The sequence below is a fragment of the Salmo trutta genome, chromosome 36 (assembly GCF_901001165.1).
Source record: "Salmo trutta chromosome 36, fSalTru1.1, whole genome shotgun sequence".
NCBI classification, from domain to species: Eukaryota; Metazoa; Chordata; class Actinopteri; order Salmoniformes; family Salmonidae; genus Salmo; species Salmo trutta.
In genome coordinates this window covers 17,371,978-17,388,299 of record NC_042992.1, presented here as the reverse complement: position 1 = coordinate 17,388,299, position 16,322 = coordinate 17,371,978, and the positions used below count along the sequence as shown (strand labels likewise).

At 44.0% G+C, this 16,322-nt stretch overlaps 1 protein-coding gene across 4 annotated transcripts in view; it reads right to left on the bottom strand.

Moving 5' to 3' along the window:
• Positions 1-388: 388 nt before the first annotated feature.
• LOC115175556 (protein tyrosine phosphatase type IVA 3) overlaps positions 389-16,322 on the bottom strand; it is a 57,213-nt gene continuing 41,279 nt past the window's right edge. For all 4 annotated transcript variants that reach the window (XM_029734855.1, XM_029734856.1, XM_029734857.1 and 1 more), the window contains exons 4-6: positions 11,138-11,268; positions 6,628-6,702; positions 389-2,581 (exon numbers count right to left, since the gene is read on the bottom strand). In XM_029734855.1, the coding sequence (XP_029590715.1) occupies positions 2,464-2,581; positions 6,628-6,702; positions 11,138-11,268 (324 nt within the window). In that variant the 3' untranslated portion in view covers positions 389-2,463. The remainder of the gene's footprint in view (positions 2,582-6,627; positions 6,703-11,137; positions 11,269-16,322) is intronic.

Here is a 16,322-nt window from a genome sequence, read left to right as displayed (position 1 = left end):
TATGCATTCACTACTGTAAGTCGCTCTGGATAAGAGCGTCTGCTAAATGACTAAAATGTAAAAATGTATCCTTCCATCTACTTGGCAAAACAGGTATTTTTACTGCTCAGAGATCCAAATATGACTTTCATAACAAGACTATTTTGTCATACCCTGATTTATTAATAATATAAAAGTATTTTGGATTGAGTCCATCAAGAACAGTTTGAAATGCACACACTGCGTCCAGCCGGTGGTAGCATTGCTTCAAGAGGGAGTAATGAAAGTAGTGATTCACTAAAACACAGTGGATGACCTTTACTGGCGGGCCTCATTCACACTCTTACACAATACATCACACAACACTCCCACTCAGCTCTACTCATCACACCAGACAGTACCAGGAATGGACAGTGGATGACTGAAATATTTTATTATTTCTATACAACTGAAGGTGGTTTCTTCAAAGGCTGACAGAAGGCGACTTCAATGCGGAGAACAGAGACAAGGCTGTGTGTCTGTCTGGTGAGGTGTAAACTAACTACACCTGTACAAGAGTTGACCTGATATCAGAGAAACTGGGCTAGTAACTAGAAAACAACAATTCATGATGTGCATTCATTTTGCGTAGGCCTAACCAGCTATGCAGATGGGGGCGGGTGGGTTAAATCAAAGTGCCCTCGACAGGCCACTGTGACCCTAAACTTCAGCAACAGCATTTTACTCCATGTGGGTAGATTCAGCCTACAGCTTCCATGTAACAAAAAGCATGGTGCAGAGAGAAAGAGGGTCACGTTTCAGTACAGGTTATGAACATAGAGCCACCCAAGTGTGCTCCACTCACAGTGTATGTCCCATACGCTCTGGGGTGGTGTGTCCCTTAGGTACAGATCTAGGATCAGCTTACCCTCAACCAATCCTAACCTTAACCATTAGTGGGGAAAATGCTAAACTGACCCACGATCAGCGTCTAGGGGCAACTTCACCCTACTTCGTCCCATACACCAATTTGCCACATGAGCCAGTGTAAGTGAATAGTCCTACCTGTCCTAACATCAATTACATAGTGTAGGTACAGTACAAATAAACCTGTTGGTTATCATCCAAGTGCACCCCACCTTATTCCTATAACCTTCCCACCTGTTCTCATCTGCAAGACCACTGAATATTAAAGCTAGAAAGTAGCATCATGACAAAAATATATTACAGTAAACACATTATCAGGGCATTGGAACAAGGGTCTTTGCTATCCGGTATCCTTGGGACGTCCAACTCCGACGTCACCCCATAGAGCTTGCCAGGTTGTAGTCCTAAAAAACGGAAATGAGCTACCTTAGGTTCGTTCAGCCACAGCCTATGTGGAAAATTAAATGGGGAAAGAATAGGGTTTTGGGATAGAAGCCAAAAATAAGGTCAGGGTTAACACAGGCTTAGGAGATTTTATATGTTTTGTTCTATGAGATAATATCAGTCAGTTAACATGACCTTTATAGATGAAGCCTTTATGTGCTTTTTGATTACATAAATGCTTCAAAATTCACAAAAAGTGACATTAGCTGATGAAGATGATCTCATAGGAGATCTTGTACGTTGTGTTCTAAGCCGGTGTTTACCACAGACTTTATTTTCGGCGTTTATCCAAAAACCCAACAAAACGGCATTCATTTCCCCATAGGCTTTGTCCAACGAACCACGGCAGAGTTAGTGGCTACAAAAGACGCCATTACTATTTCTCTCTATTCAAGTTTAAATGTAAAATGTTAAGGGTTATGGTTGGGGTTAGGTAAGGGTTAAGGATGGGGTTGGGGTTAGGTAAGGGTTATGGTTGGAGTTGGGGTTAGGTAAGGGTTATGGTTGGAGTTGGGGTTAGGTAAGGGTTAAGGATGTCCCAAGGATTCCGGATAGCATTAACCTTGGAACAAGGAGTGAACAGAAAACAGCTCAGTCCCCCTACTGTAGGCAGGGAGAGAAAGGGCAACCAGGCACAAACATCCCCCCCCATGATTCACATTGGTTTCATATTCATACAGCTAAAGCTGTCTCTCTTTCAGACAATGATTTGAGGCGTTACCACCATTTGGTAGCAAGGGGGCGTTGGAGGTACAATGACAAAGTCAACTGCAAGTCAAATAATTTGCAGCGAGGCACAACCCCATGGTGATGATGGAGTTCAATGTGGCGAGTATCAACGTTCTGTGCCACATCCACCATCCATTCCAAGCTACCTCCGGCTGGCTCTTGGATAAAAAGTCAGATTCAAGGAGGGCTTGATCCATCGGCCCCCTCAGTAAGAGCCATCTTTAGGCACCAGGGAGACTCATCACACCCTTCCCTTGGTGGAGCTGCTTAGCTCATTTCATGATTCATAGTTCTCATAGTTCAGTCACAAAGTGCATTGGCTGTGGACTCGTCCATCATCGTTATCCATTTGGGTCAGATCGATCAGGTGGCAGGCAGTTGATTGGCTGAGGGTGGAAATGGGGGTCACATGATGCAGCACTTGTTCTTGAAGATGTGTGGGTCTTTGTAGCGCAGTCTCTGTTTGGGGCGGTACTTCTCCAGGTAGGTCAGCTGCTTGCTGTTGATCGCCCCTCTGCGCTTCCTGTAAAAAAATACACATTTATATAAGGAATTGGCAACCTGTTCTCATTCTGAGAAATCTTCTTATCCAAGTAGGCCCCTTGAGTTCAACATCTAAACATAGTGAGCAGGCTGTTGTTCAAACAGTTGGTGATGGACAGGAGGGTGTGTTCATACATGGGTTAGCTGGCAACATCACAAAAACAATGTGCACACTTCAATGTGGTAGTAATCCATGAATTGTTGTGATTCGGATGGTCAGATGGCAACAAATGGCAACAAACTTCCATGTGGGGAATCATAAGTGGCTAATTTCAGCTCGTTTCATCTTGTTCTTGATACCATGTCTTGTTTTGAGGTGTTTTGACTGATGTCATGTCTATGCTAATATGGCAGAAATTCGCGAGCTAACCAACAACTGTAACAATGTATGTGAGAGACAAGTGCTCATTGTGCAAATGTATTTATGTTTTCAATAAATATTGGAGACAAAATATAGTTTATATGTTGTCAACATTCTAAGCCAACACGTCTGTTTTGCCCCACAGTTGCGCACGCGTTGGTTTTGTTGCCTAACAACCAACCCGTCTATACAGTTCTACTACCTACATCCAAGTTGGCTAGACTTTAAATAAAAAGATTATCTGGCTACTCACTAGCACGTGAGATTGTGCTTGATAGATTGTTTATGAGACCTGTGTTCATTTTCTATAATGCCTGCTACCAGAAGTTTGTCATTATTAGTGGATGTGCATGGTTTTGGTAAAATGTGTAAGAAAAATAGCATTTTCATAGACAGACTTGATGAATTTATTTCAATTGACTGATTTCCTTATATGAACTGTAACATCTCTGAAAATGCTGCATGTTACGTTTATATTTTTGTTGAGTATACAGTTGAAGTTGGAAGTTTACATACACCTTAGCCAAATACATTTAAACTCAGTTTTCACAATTCCTGAGATTTAATTCTAGTAAAAAATCTCTGTCTTAGGTCAGTTAGGATCATCATAAGAATGTGAAATGTCAGAATAATAGTAGAGAGTGATTTATTTCAGCTTTAATTTCTTTCATCACATTCCCAGTGGGTCAGAAGTTCACATACACTCAATTAGTATTTGGTAGAATTGCCTTTAAATTGTTTAACTTGGGTCAAACGTTTCGGATAGCCTTCCACAAGCTTCCCACAATATGTTGGGTGAATTTTGGCCCATTCCTCCTGACAGAGCTGGTGTAACTGAGTCAGGTTTGTAGGCCTCCTTGCTCACACACGCTTTTCCAGTTCTGCCCACATATTTTCTATAGGATTGAGGTCAGGGCTTTGTGATGGCCACTCCAATACCTTGACTTTGTTATCCTTAAGCCATTTTGCCACAACTTTGGAAGTATGCTTGGAGTCATTGTCCATTTGGAAGACCCATTTGCGACCAAGCTTTAACTTCCTGACTGATGTCTTGAAATGTTGCTTCAATATATCCACATAGCATCATGTGAAAGGAAAATTATCTATTTTGTGAAGTGCACTAGTCCCTCCTGCAGCAAAGCACCCCCACAACATGATGCTGCCACCCCCATGCTTCACGGTTGGGATGGTGTTCTTTGGCTTGCAAGCCTCACCCTTTTTCCCTCCAAACATAACGATGGTCATTATGGCCAAACAATTCCATTTTTGTTTCATCAGACCAGAGGACATTTCTCCAAAAAGTACGATCTTTGTCCCCATGTGCAGTTGCAAACTATAGTCTGGCTTTTTTTATGGCGGTTTTGGAGCAGTGGCTCCTTCCTTGCTGAGAGGCCGTTCAGGTTATGTCGATATAGGACTAGTTTTACTGTGGATATAGATACTTTTGTACCTGTTTCCTCCAGCATCTTCACAAGGTCCTTTGCTGTTGTTCTGGGATTGAGTTGCACTTTTCGCACCAAAGTACATTCATCTCTAGGAGACAGAATGAACCACAGGTCCCATGGTGTTTATACTTGCATACTATTGTTTGTACAGATGAATGTGGTACCTTCAGGCATTTGGAAATTGCTCCCAAGGATGAACCAGACTTGTGGAGGTCTACAATATTTTTTTCTGAGGTCTTGGCTGATTTATTTCAATTTTCCCATTGAGTCAAGCAAAGAGGCACTGAGTTTGAAGGTAGGCCTTGAAATACATCCACAGGTACACCTCCGACTCAAATGATGTCAATTAGCCCATTAGAAGCTTCTAAAGCCATGACAAAATTTTCTGGAATTTTCCAAGCTGTTTAAAGGCACAGTCAACTTAGTGTATGTAAACTTCTGACCCACTGGAACTGTGATACAGTGAATTATATGTGAAAAAAATCTGTCTGTAAACAATTGCTGGAAAAATTACTTGTGTCATGCACAAAGTAGATGTCCTAACCGACTTGCCAAAACTATAGTTTGTTAACAAGAAATTTGTAGAGTGGTTGAAAAACGAGTTTTAATGACTTCAACCTAAGTGTATGTAAACTTCCGACTTCAACTGTATATAAAAAGAGAGCGAGAGCGAAATTGTTGCATTTTATATTTTTGTTCAGTATATTTAGCCTAGGTATAATTTTATATTATTCCTGACTGTTGGAAATGTAGTGCATCTACCGTTATTTGTGCAACAAAGCTTAATTAGAGAAAATCAAGATACATTAAAAAAAAAAAATGCACTTTTGTTTATCCATTTCACTTTCTTTGGCAATGTAAACATATGTTTCCCATGCCAATGAAGCCCCCTGAATTGATATATATCATGAATCGCCCATAAATTAGAAGAAAAAAAATCAAGATGTGATTTTTAGGCCATATTGCCCAGCCCTAGATCAAAATACCTACTCTGATTCTGAAGAGGTTGAAATCCTCTCATCATAGGGCCATTTAATCAAACAAATACAGATACATAAGTCATTTAATCATAGTCAAAGAATAGTTTGTCTGACGGCCATGTCGATGAATGTAATATTACTCAAGAGCAACAACCCACTGGGCACAGACGTCAATTCAATGTCTATTCCACATTGGTTTAACGCAGAGGTGTGGATTTGAGTCCCATGAAATGGACTTGAGACTCGACTTGGTAGAAAATAAAATAACTTGAGACTTGACTTGGAGCCTTAAGACTCGGGACTCGACTTTGACTTGAGACTGATAATTTGAAATTCTATGGCCAGGTTTTGTAACGTTTTGTCGCTCATTTTGTGGCACAGTCTCTGTGGATTAAGCTACTCCATGCAGCCAGAAACAGTATCGCACTTGCAAAAAACCTAATTGGCTAGTGAAACGCACACTCGGGACACTGATTGGACAAGTAAACTGTCAATCAACACAGGTCGGGTGAGCTAGCACAGTGAGAAGGTTTTTTTTTTTGGGGGGGGGGGTGAAACTGAATGTGAAAAATACATATAGCCTACCATTTTTGTATTTTCTACCTTTACATTTGCTTCTTCGATCTGCTCACTAACATAGGCCTATGGCATTGCACTAAATTCTTGTTTCAAAAACATAATCTGTGCCTCAGAACCAAAAAGTTGCGCATCTTGACTGTTGACCAATGACCAAGCATCAACATTGGCGAGCAAAGGCGGGCTAATATATCTAGATTAGCGACCAGAAAGCGATTGTTTTATTTTCTCTTTGCCAGAACAATAGGACCTTGTAACTTGCTTGTGACTCGAATAATAGTGACTTAGTCCCACCTCTGGTTCAACGTAATTGAATTGAAATGACATGGAAACCAGTGTGTGCCCAGTGGGAAGTTGCATAACATTACTGCAGTAGATGCTGATCAAGCAATGGCTTGATAGAACAAAAGAAAAGAAGAATAGAAAGAGAGAGAGAGAGAGAGAGAGAGAGAGAGAGAGAGAGAGAGAGAGAGAGAGAGAGAGAGAGAGAGAGAGAGAGAGAGAGAGAGAGAGAGAGATACCTATGGAAGGAAGGTACATAGTCAGTTGTACAACTGAGAGAAGGAGGGAGGGAGAGAGAGAGATGGGAAGGAAAGGAGGGAGGGAGGGATATGTAGTCAGTTGTACAACTGGAAGGAAGGAAGAAGAGAGGGGGGATACTCACTGTCTGATGAACTGGATGGCATCCTCATACTTCATCCCACTCTCGATCAGTGCCAACGCCACCAGCACCGGGGCTCTGCCAAGACGGAACAAGCACAGCAGTCCCAGTCAGAAACTACTACTAGCTGCATTACCTGCACCACCTGATAGAAAAAGATCTCTCTTTCTTTGATTATGATCCAGATGGGACGCAAAGGGTCCCTAAGCATAGCCTTGGGAAGTAGGGTCTGCTGAGGGTGGGACATAGAAAGGCTACTCCATGTTTGAAACAATACGTATGTGGTGTAGTTGGCTGTGTGTGTGTACACTGTCCCATTCACAACCTTCTCAAACAGCACAGTCCTTGCAAGGCACGGACAGAGCCATGTGCTTTAAGCCAGACAATCTTCCACTTCCAGTAACCAGTTTAATCCACAAAAGCTTTAACTCAACACTGCTTCCTAATAGGGTGAAGGGAAGGGGGCTCGTCTGCTATAAACTGAATTTTGTGGTCTTTTTAATGACGAGGGAAGATTTCTAAGTTGCCACAAAAACATGGCAGTTCTCAGCATAACCAGGGGCAGACTAACAGATCAATCTACGGCCATCAAGGTTTTTACTGTTAGACACACAAATCCAAAACACTTCACCTAAACTGAAGCCTGCAACCCCCTTTTAGTGAGCCTCCCCTCATAGAAAAAGGGTACAAGTGCTGAAAAAGTGTTTCCCCATCTGAAACATATGAAAAAAAAAAGTTGGTCCAAGAAAACATTGGCACCCTTTCAAAAGCTGAGGCTAGCTCCTTGGGGAGGAAGAGACGTGCGTCAGAGATGGGGTTTCACCGCCCCCAAACCAGACCGCCAGGGGCGGTGCCCCCCCCCCCACGTCACTGTGTTTTATGACTTTACCCCCCACTACATTCTGTTGAGCCGTTTGTTTCTGGGTGGGTGTGTGTCTCCTACAGTATACACTTCAAGCAGCTACACTGTGAGTGTGTATGTGTACGTGCGCGCCACACACTCAAAGAAGAAGAATGGCAGCAGCCACACAGTGTGTATGTGTTTATAGAAGGACTGATCAGTATAATACTGTCATATTGTTCAAAAACGTGTCCCATTTGGGCGGTTGTTAGCTACAACAAGTCACTTTCTCCCTTCACAGCTTCTGAGAGAATGGAGGGAAAGTTAGCCTATCCCTGCTGCAGACACTGAGGGGTGGATCCAGGGTTATCGCTAGTTATCCTTCGCTGAGAGCTGGGCTGGGGCCTGATATAAACACTCAAAGGAACAGCATGGACAGCAGATTCAATTACAGGGTATTAGTCCCCGCTCCTCTCCGACTGGGGCCGGGCCTGATCCCAGCAAAAAGGTAATGGAAAGAGCCCAGCGTTTGCATGTTATAGCGGGAACCGCAAAAACAAATGCCTCCGAAAGCTTCCTTCCTGTTTCGTCTTCAGACTCCCCAGGTGCCTCTAATAATACTGTGGGATTACTGCCTTACTGTGGCACCAAGGGGACGGTTGGTGTTGACTTTGGCCCAGTGCTAGGCTAGAGGGAGGGGTCTGGGTCTACAGACATGGGTCTAGAGAGAGGGTTCAGTTTGATGTGGTGGACACCTCACGGTACGCCTGGTCCCAGATCTGTTTGTGATTTCTTGTCCACTCCTTTGGACATGTCACGCCAGCACAAACAGATCTGGGACCAGGCTACATCACTGTGGCTGTGTAGAGGGAAGCTCTGAGCTAGAAGGATACTCGGTTCCATTATCTGGCTTTCTCAGAAGGCCGCTCTCCTTTCCCTGGAGATGAACAAACGGTGTGTCCCCAATGGCACTCTATTCCATATACAGTGTACAGGGAATAGATGGCCATTTGGGATGAATCCAAAGAGGTGTCAACAGATGAGGAAGGGGAGGACCCTCCTACTCAGTGATTTTTTGTTGTTGTTGTGAAACATACTTTTTAGATAAGACTATACTAAATATATTCACATCACCAAATAACTGATTAAAATACACTGCTTTGAAACAAAGGTCTACAGTAGCCTCAACAGCACTCTCTGGGGTAGCACCTTGGTGTAAGCCGAAGGATAGCTATTTTCCGTCCTTTTCTGGGTACATTTACTTTAATATAATACGTAGGTGGCTCATAGTTCTCACCCCTTTCTATAGACTTACACAGTAATTAATGTAATTGCAGCATGAACTGACACGTCTACCCAATCAAAGGCTCATAGAATGAATCTAGCACTGAAAGCATAAGCTACAGATAGCTAGCACTGCAGTGCATAAAAGAGAGAGAAAGACGATAGTTGAACAGTTTTGAACAAATGAATTTCTTCAAAAATTAAGAAGCAGCAGAGAGAAAGCGAACTAGCTATATTTCGTTCAATTTTTTCACTTACACTTACATTTTTTCACTGTGCACAACTGAAGGGAAAAGGTGAGAGGAGGAGAGCGTGTAGATGCGAGAAGGAATTATACAACGAGCAAAGTGATCATGCTGTTCATATGTGACTGCTATGAAAGTCAACTTGTGTGCAGGTGATCAGGGGTGTATTCATTCTGCCAATTCCAGTGAAAAACATTTCTTAAATGGAAGCAAACAGAACGAAACAGGGATAAACCTATCTGCATTTCTCCAATAGAAACTCTTTTGCAACTGTTTGGACTAATGATTACAGCCTAGTTCAGCTAGATGCAGGCAAGAGTGTGCAAGGCGGTATTGAATGTGTCACCTTGATTATTCCAATTTGTCTCTGGACCTGTGTGCACCTACGTTGTAAACTTTAATTCGTAGACTAGGTTGTAACAACCTCATGATGGGTATAGGGAAAGTTAAAGTATTATGTAGTAACCTAAACCTATTGATGTTACATTGAACTGGGTGAATGGAATATGAATGACTGTCATCCAATTTGCTCTAATAGAAATAAGGACATGCTCATAAACAAAAAAATTCATCCTCCATGATCTTAAACAGCACCGACTGCCACTGGGTGTTGGGTACAGTTAGAATGAGCCCCCCTTAACCCAGGTTTAACCAACTGACTGTCAGATTAACATGGTAAACACTGTGCAAAGCTTAGTCTTTGCAGTGACAGTCAACACACCTCTTGGGTCCTGTTCACTGTGATACCTTGATCAACAATGCCCCCTTGATCTGATTATAGGCAATGACAGGCATGATGACTCAAACAGTTGTCCATTCACATCAAACTAAATGAACTACATTATTTTTCACTGACTGTCTCCCCTATATATCCCAGGCGTAAAGGTACAGTCTGGGATTTGTGAATCTGTTCAGTAGTCATTTTCAGATGTAAGTAAACAAAGTATCCCATACATGCCCAGTCCAGCCACACAGTGCATCCTGCTGGACACCTAGAGAGCATCCTGCTGGACACCTAGAGAGCATCCTGCTGGACACCTAGAGAGCATCCTGCTGGACACCTAGAGAGCATCCTGCTGGACACCTAGAGAGCATCCTGCTGGACACCTAGAGAGCATCCTGCTGGACCCCTACAGAGTATCCTACTGGTCCCCTACAGAGTATCCCACCTGGACCCCTACAGAGTATCCCACCTGGACCCCTACCGAGCATCCTGCTGGACCCCTAGAGAGCATCCTGCTGGACCCCTACAGAGTATCCTACTGGTCCCCTACAGAGTATCCTACTGGTCCCCTACAGAGTATCCTACTGGACCCCTACAGAGTATCCTACTGGACCCCTACAGAGTATCCTCTGGACCCCTACAGAGTATCCTCTGGACCCCTAGAGAGCATCCTACTGGTCCCCTACAGAGTATCCTACTGGTCCCCTACAGAGTATCCTACCTGGTCCCCTACAGAGTATCCTACTGGTCCCCTACCGAGCATCCTCTAGAACCCTACAGAGTATCCTACCTGGACCCCAACAGAGTATCCTCTGGACCCCTACAAAGTATCCTCTGGACCCCTACAGAGTATCCTACTGGTCCCCTACAGAGCATCCTTCTGGACCCCTACAGAGTATCCTACTGGTCCCCTACATAGTATCCTACCTGGTCCCCTACAGAGTATCCTACTTGGACCCCTGCAGAGTATCCTACCTGGACCCCTGCAGAGTATCCTACCTGGACCCCTACAGAGTATCCTACCTGGACCCCTACAGAGTATCCTACCTGGACCCCTACAGAGTATCCTACCTGAACCCCTACAGAGTATTCTACCTGGACCCCTACAGAGTATCCCACCTGGATCCCTACAGAGTATCCTACCTGGACCTCTAGAGTATCCTACTGGTCCTCTACAGAGTATCCTCTGGACCCCTACAGAGTATCCCCTGGACCCCTACAGAGTATTCTACCTGGACCCCTACAAAGTATCCTACTGGTCCCCTACAAAGTATCTGTAATTTGAATATGCATTTTTTTAATCCAAAGCGATTTACAGTCATGCGTGCATACATTTTTACGTATGGTCGTCCTGGGAATCAAACCCACTATCCTGGCGTTGCAAGCACCATGCTCTACCAACTGAGCTGGTCCCCTCACCTGCCCAGTCCAGCCACACAGTGCACAGCCACGCAGCAGCCCGGATCTTCCAGGAAACGAGACCTTAGCAGACTCAGCCAGTCCTCCACCACCTTAGAGGGAGGGGGCGCACCGTCATCAAACTGCCAGTCCTGGGGAGAGATGGAGAAATAGTGTTAGACTGACACCTTAGGTTTCAACAACGCACGAGTGGCGCAGAGGTCTAAGGCACTGCAGACCCTGGTTCCATTCCAGGCTGTATCACAGCCGGCCATGATTGGGAGTCCCATAGGGAGGCGCACAATTGGCCCAGCATCGTTAGGGTTTGGCCGGGGTAGGCCATCATTGTAAGTAAGAATTTGTTCTTAAATTGGCTAGTTAAATAAAGGTTAAGTAAAATAAAAAACATTTAAAATGATGTTCCTGGCAACTAGTATGGTTTGGAATCTTATGCATATTGTTTTGTAATGTTGTGTTGACTGTACTGTAAGTGTTCTTTGTTGGAATTTTCAAAGCTTCATATACGATTAAAGTCATTTGAAATGAAATGACCGATGACCACAGTGGTGGAAACATTGGTTTGTATGCCACTGCAATGCCAAGCACAGCACACCTATCAGTAAACAGAAGGAGCAAGCATCCTTTCATCTTTTGATTCAACACAGGGTAGGGCCACCTCATTTTGAGGTTGTGCAATTGAGCCATAGCCCCTCTATAGATATCTATATGTTAGAGACAGTTCACCCTATCAGCAGCCTCCAGTCTAAGACACACATGGTTCATGGTACAAATTTGATTTAGCACAGCAGCCTGGGGACATAGGGGTACAATACAGACGTAGATACAAAGCAGATAGAAACACACAGACAAACAGACAGACATGACGCAGGAGTCAGGAGGGTAGTGACGAGATAGGTGAGTCAGTGATTAGAGGCTGACTCACAGCAGCCCAGTGATGAACCATGGATACTGATCAGCCATAGTGGTCTGGACCCAGGGCCTGTTGATCTCTGGCCACACAGTATCAGCCATAGTGGTCTGGACCCAGGGCCTGTTGATCTCTGGCCACACAGTATCAGCCATAGTGGTCTGGACCCAGAGCCTGTTGATCTCCAGCCACACAGTATCAGCCATAGTGGTCTGGACCCAGGGCCTGTTGATCTCCAGCCACACAGTATCAGCCATAGTGGTCTGGACCCAGGGCCTGTTGATCTCCAGCCACACAGTATCAGCTATAGTGGTCTGGACCCAGAGCCTGTTGATCTCCAGCCACACAGTATCAGCCATAGTGGTCTGGACCCAGAGCCTGTTGATCTCCGGCCACACAGTATCAGCCATAGTGGTCTGGACCCAGAGCCTGTTGATCTCCAGCCACACAGTATCAGCTATAGTGGTCTGGACCCAGAGCCTGTTGATCTCCAGCCACACAGTATCAGCTATAGTGGTCTGGACCCAGAGCCTGTTGATCTCCAGCCACACAGTATCAGCTATAGTGGTCTGGACCCAGAGCCTGTTGATCTCCAGCCACACAGTATCAGCCATAGTGGTCTGGACCCAGGGCCTGTTGATCTCCAGCCACACAGTATCTCCAGGGAGGGAGGGACACACCTGGCTGTCTGGGAAGATTTTACAATGCACCACTGACTCATATCTTAACAATACTCCCACATAGCTACAACACACACACATGCAGGGTAGTATTACATATACACACACAGAGCCATGTAGAAGAACAAACAGGTATTAGAACAAAACAGTACACACACACACACACACACACACACACACACACTTTGGTTTCAGCAGGTGTCTGTCGTTTACAGTAAACAGTGTAGAATTACCACAGTAACACCTTCTGAGAGAGAAGATAGCCTCATCACAGCCTCATCACACCACTGGACTCAGGAAAGCCCACACACACACACACATTCAGGCACACAGATGGATGGACGCAGGCACAGACACGGAATCAGCCACCACCACAACAGACCAGTTGTCATTTGGGGGTTAGACTATTTATTTGCCTGAGCTGTGTCTTACACTGTTTTCCTGGGGTATTAGCATAAGCTCCTGAAGGTTCAATATTTGCAGTGTAGTGCATGTTGTAAGCTACTGCATGATGTTGGCTGAGGTAATGTGGGCTATGTCAACAGGGCAGGAACCCCAGCAGCACTGGCCTACTTTGGGGATGAGGTATGGGCGCACACATGTACGCTTGCCTCGCACGCTCACACACCATTCCATTCAACGTGACCTTGGAATGCTTTTTAGAATGTCAAGATGACCTGCAACAATTCCATGCCCTCAACACACACAATATACAACACTGTTCACTCATTAGCTATACCACTATGAGGCCCTAGCTTTGAAAGCCTGCGGCCAAAGCAACTCACTGCATCAGAGCGACAGTGGAGAGGAGACACCGGTTAAACAAATCACTACAGATTTCCAATCAATTCCTAGTTAACGGTGATATCCCCGTCCAGTTGACATGTCTTCAGCTGAAAAGCGCCACAAACATCCCCCATTTGACATGACAACAGTTATTCGACAGTTGAAGCAGCCATTAATAATAACCATCATCCTCCCAGGGCTATGATAACAGAGTACAGCTCTATGCGTCTGTCTGGTCCTATAGCTTCAGGGTTGTTGATATTTTGAGTCACTGGACAGCAGGATTGGGGTCAATTCCAATTTAATTCCAGTAAATTCAATAAGTATACTGAAAGTCCAATTCCAATGATCCTAAACGATTTTCAATAAGGAAAATGTGGAATTGGGTTTACTTTTCTGAATTGACTGGAATTTAAATGGAATTAACCCAAAGCTGATGGCTTGATCGTGTACAAGCCTTTAACTAGATCTCTCCAGAATTCCCCTATATCACTACGGAGACAGAGGAAGGGGAGGGGAGAGGTAGGCAACTCCCTCCCATGCACTCACTTCTGGTTTTCAAGACTCTGGAGAGCTAGTACCAATTGCCATGATCCTCAATGTTTTCCAGTGCTCTGGCAGAAAGCTAAGTACGGCCTTCACATAAATAGCAGTCCATGGTCTTGTGCTTATGTAACAGCATACCCTGTAAATCTCTCCTTTCATAACTACACTATTCACTGAGAGAAAGAGAGAGAGAAATATAGAGTGAAAGAGAGAGATTAAAGAGAGTGAAAGAGAGAAAATAGAAAAAGGAACAAATTTAATAGAGGAGGCCGCGCGGGGTAACCAGGCTCTGCAGCTGCCATGGCAACAAAGGAACGTTGATGTACTGGTAATCAGAAACACGTGTCTTCAAGTTCAGTTACAGATACTGGTCTGAGTTATGTGCGTGTGTTTGTTTAGGAGTGACCCAGATGAGTCTTTGAAAGGGTTTTGGCTGCGTTCAGGTTGTTGGGTGTATATCAGTATTGATGTGTGTATGTGTGTTTGTTTACGAGCATATAAGGACCGGGCATGCTCTTCCAGGAACTGGCCCCCAACCCCATTGCCCTCCTCTGAACACAGAACCGTCTGTTTGATAGCACTCTGCCTCCTCCATCCCTACACGGTCATGGCCTTAGTGGAAATAGTCAGTGGCGTCAAACAAACTTGACCAAAGAATGACGAAAATCATGAAATATGAAAGGATATCGTACACATTATGGCGGCGCCGATGATTCAGCACTGCTAAATGGACAGCGTCTTTGCACAGATTGGTTGTTTAGCAACAAAACCAACGTGTGCAACTGTGGGGCAAAACAGTCGGTTTAGAATGTTGACATGTAAACTATATTTATTTTACATTATTATTTATTTGACCTTTATTTAACTAGGCAAGTCAGTTAAGAACAAATTCTTATTTACAATGACGGCCTACCAAAAGGCAAAGGCCTCCTGCAGGGATGGGGGCTGGGATTAAAAATAAACAATTAAATAAATATAAATATAGGACAAAACCCACATCACGACAAGAGCAACCACACTACATAAAGAGAGACCTAAGACAACAACATAGCAAGGCAGCAACACATGACAACAACATGGTAGCAACACAACATAACAACAACATGGTAGCCGCACAAAACATGGTACAAACATTATTGGGCACAGACAACAGTGTTTTCAATGAAAACAAATACATTTGCACAATGAGCACTTGTTGTCTAACATATAGGGTTGCACATTTTGGGGAATATTCAGAGGTGGAAACTTTCTGTGGGAATTAACAGGAATATAAGGGAATTAACTGGAATTAACAGAAATATGCAAATGAATATTAATACCATTTAAATGTAGATGTTTTTTCATTGGATATATTTACCATATCATATGGAGACAAAAATATAAACGTTTTACCTTATGATACGTACACATAATTGCAAATGATTAAATCCTTCAATAAAAAAATATATATAATAATTTAGTTACAAATTGAACTTTAATTAAATGAGTTGACTCTTCACATGGGATGATTTCACTGAACAACAAAAGGTAATATTGAATGATCCCCAATATCTCCCAAAAAACGTTTTCAACATACAGTACATATGTAAAATGATAGTCTAGAAACTACAGCTTTGGTTGTCTTCCTCTCAGGCTTCCATGTCTTCTCCCTGGACCTCCTCAATGTCCACCTCTTGAACATCAGACTCTGAGGCCTCATCTTCAATGTCACTTTCCAACCTTGTTGAGGATGGCTCGTTGTCAGGCTCAAAAAGCCTCAAATTTTCCCTGATGGCCACCAATTTTTCAGCCTGTTGCGTGCTTTGGTGTGTGTGTTCCCAAACAAGGACCAGTTGCGCTCTGATGCGGCTGGTGTTGGTGGGATTTGGAGGAGGATGGAGGCAACAGGGAAAAGAGCCTCAGATCCACAAAGTCCCTTCCACCAGGTGGCTGATGAGATATGCTGGCACGACTGCCATATTGTATCTCCATCCCAAAGCCCTTGCTTGGAAGTGTACTTCGCCAGACTGCCAAGAACCTTTCCCTCAGCCAGGCCAAGGTGGCGAGACACGGTAGTGATGACACCATAGGCCTTGTTGATCTCTGCACCTGACAGGATGCTCTTGCCAGCATACTTGGGGTCCAACATGTACGCTGCAGCGTGTATGGGCTTCAGGTAGAAGTCTTCACGCTTTTTGATGTATTTCAGAACTGCAGTTTCCTCTGCTTGGAGCAACAGTGAAGTGGGCAGGGCAGTACGGATTTCTTCTCTTACATCTGAAAGCAG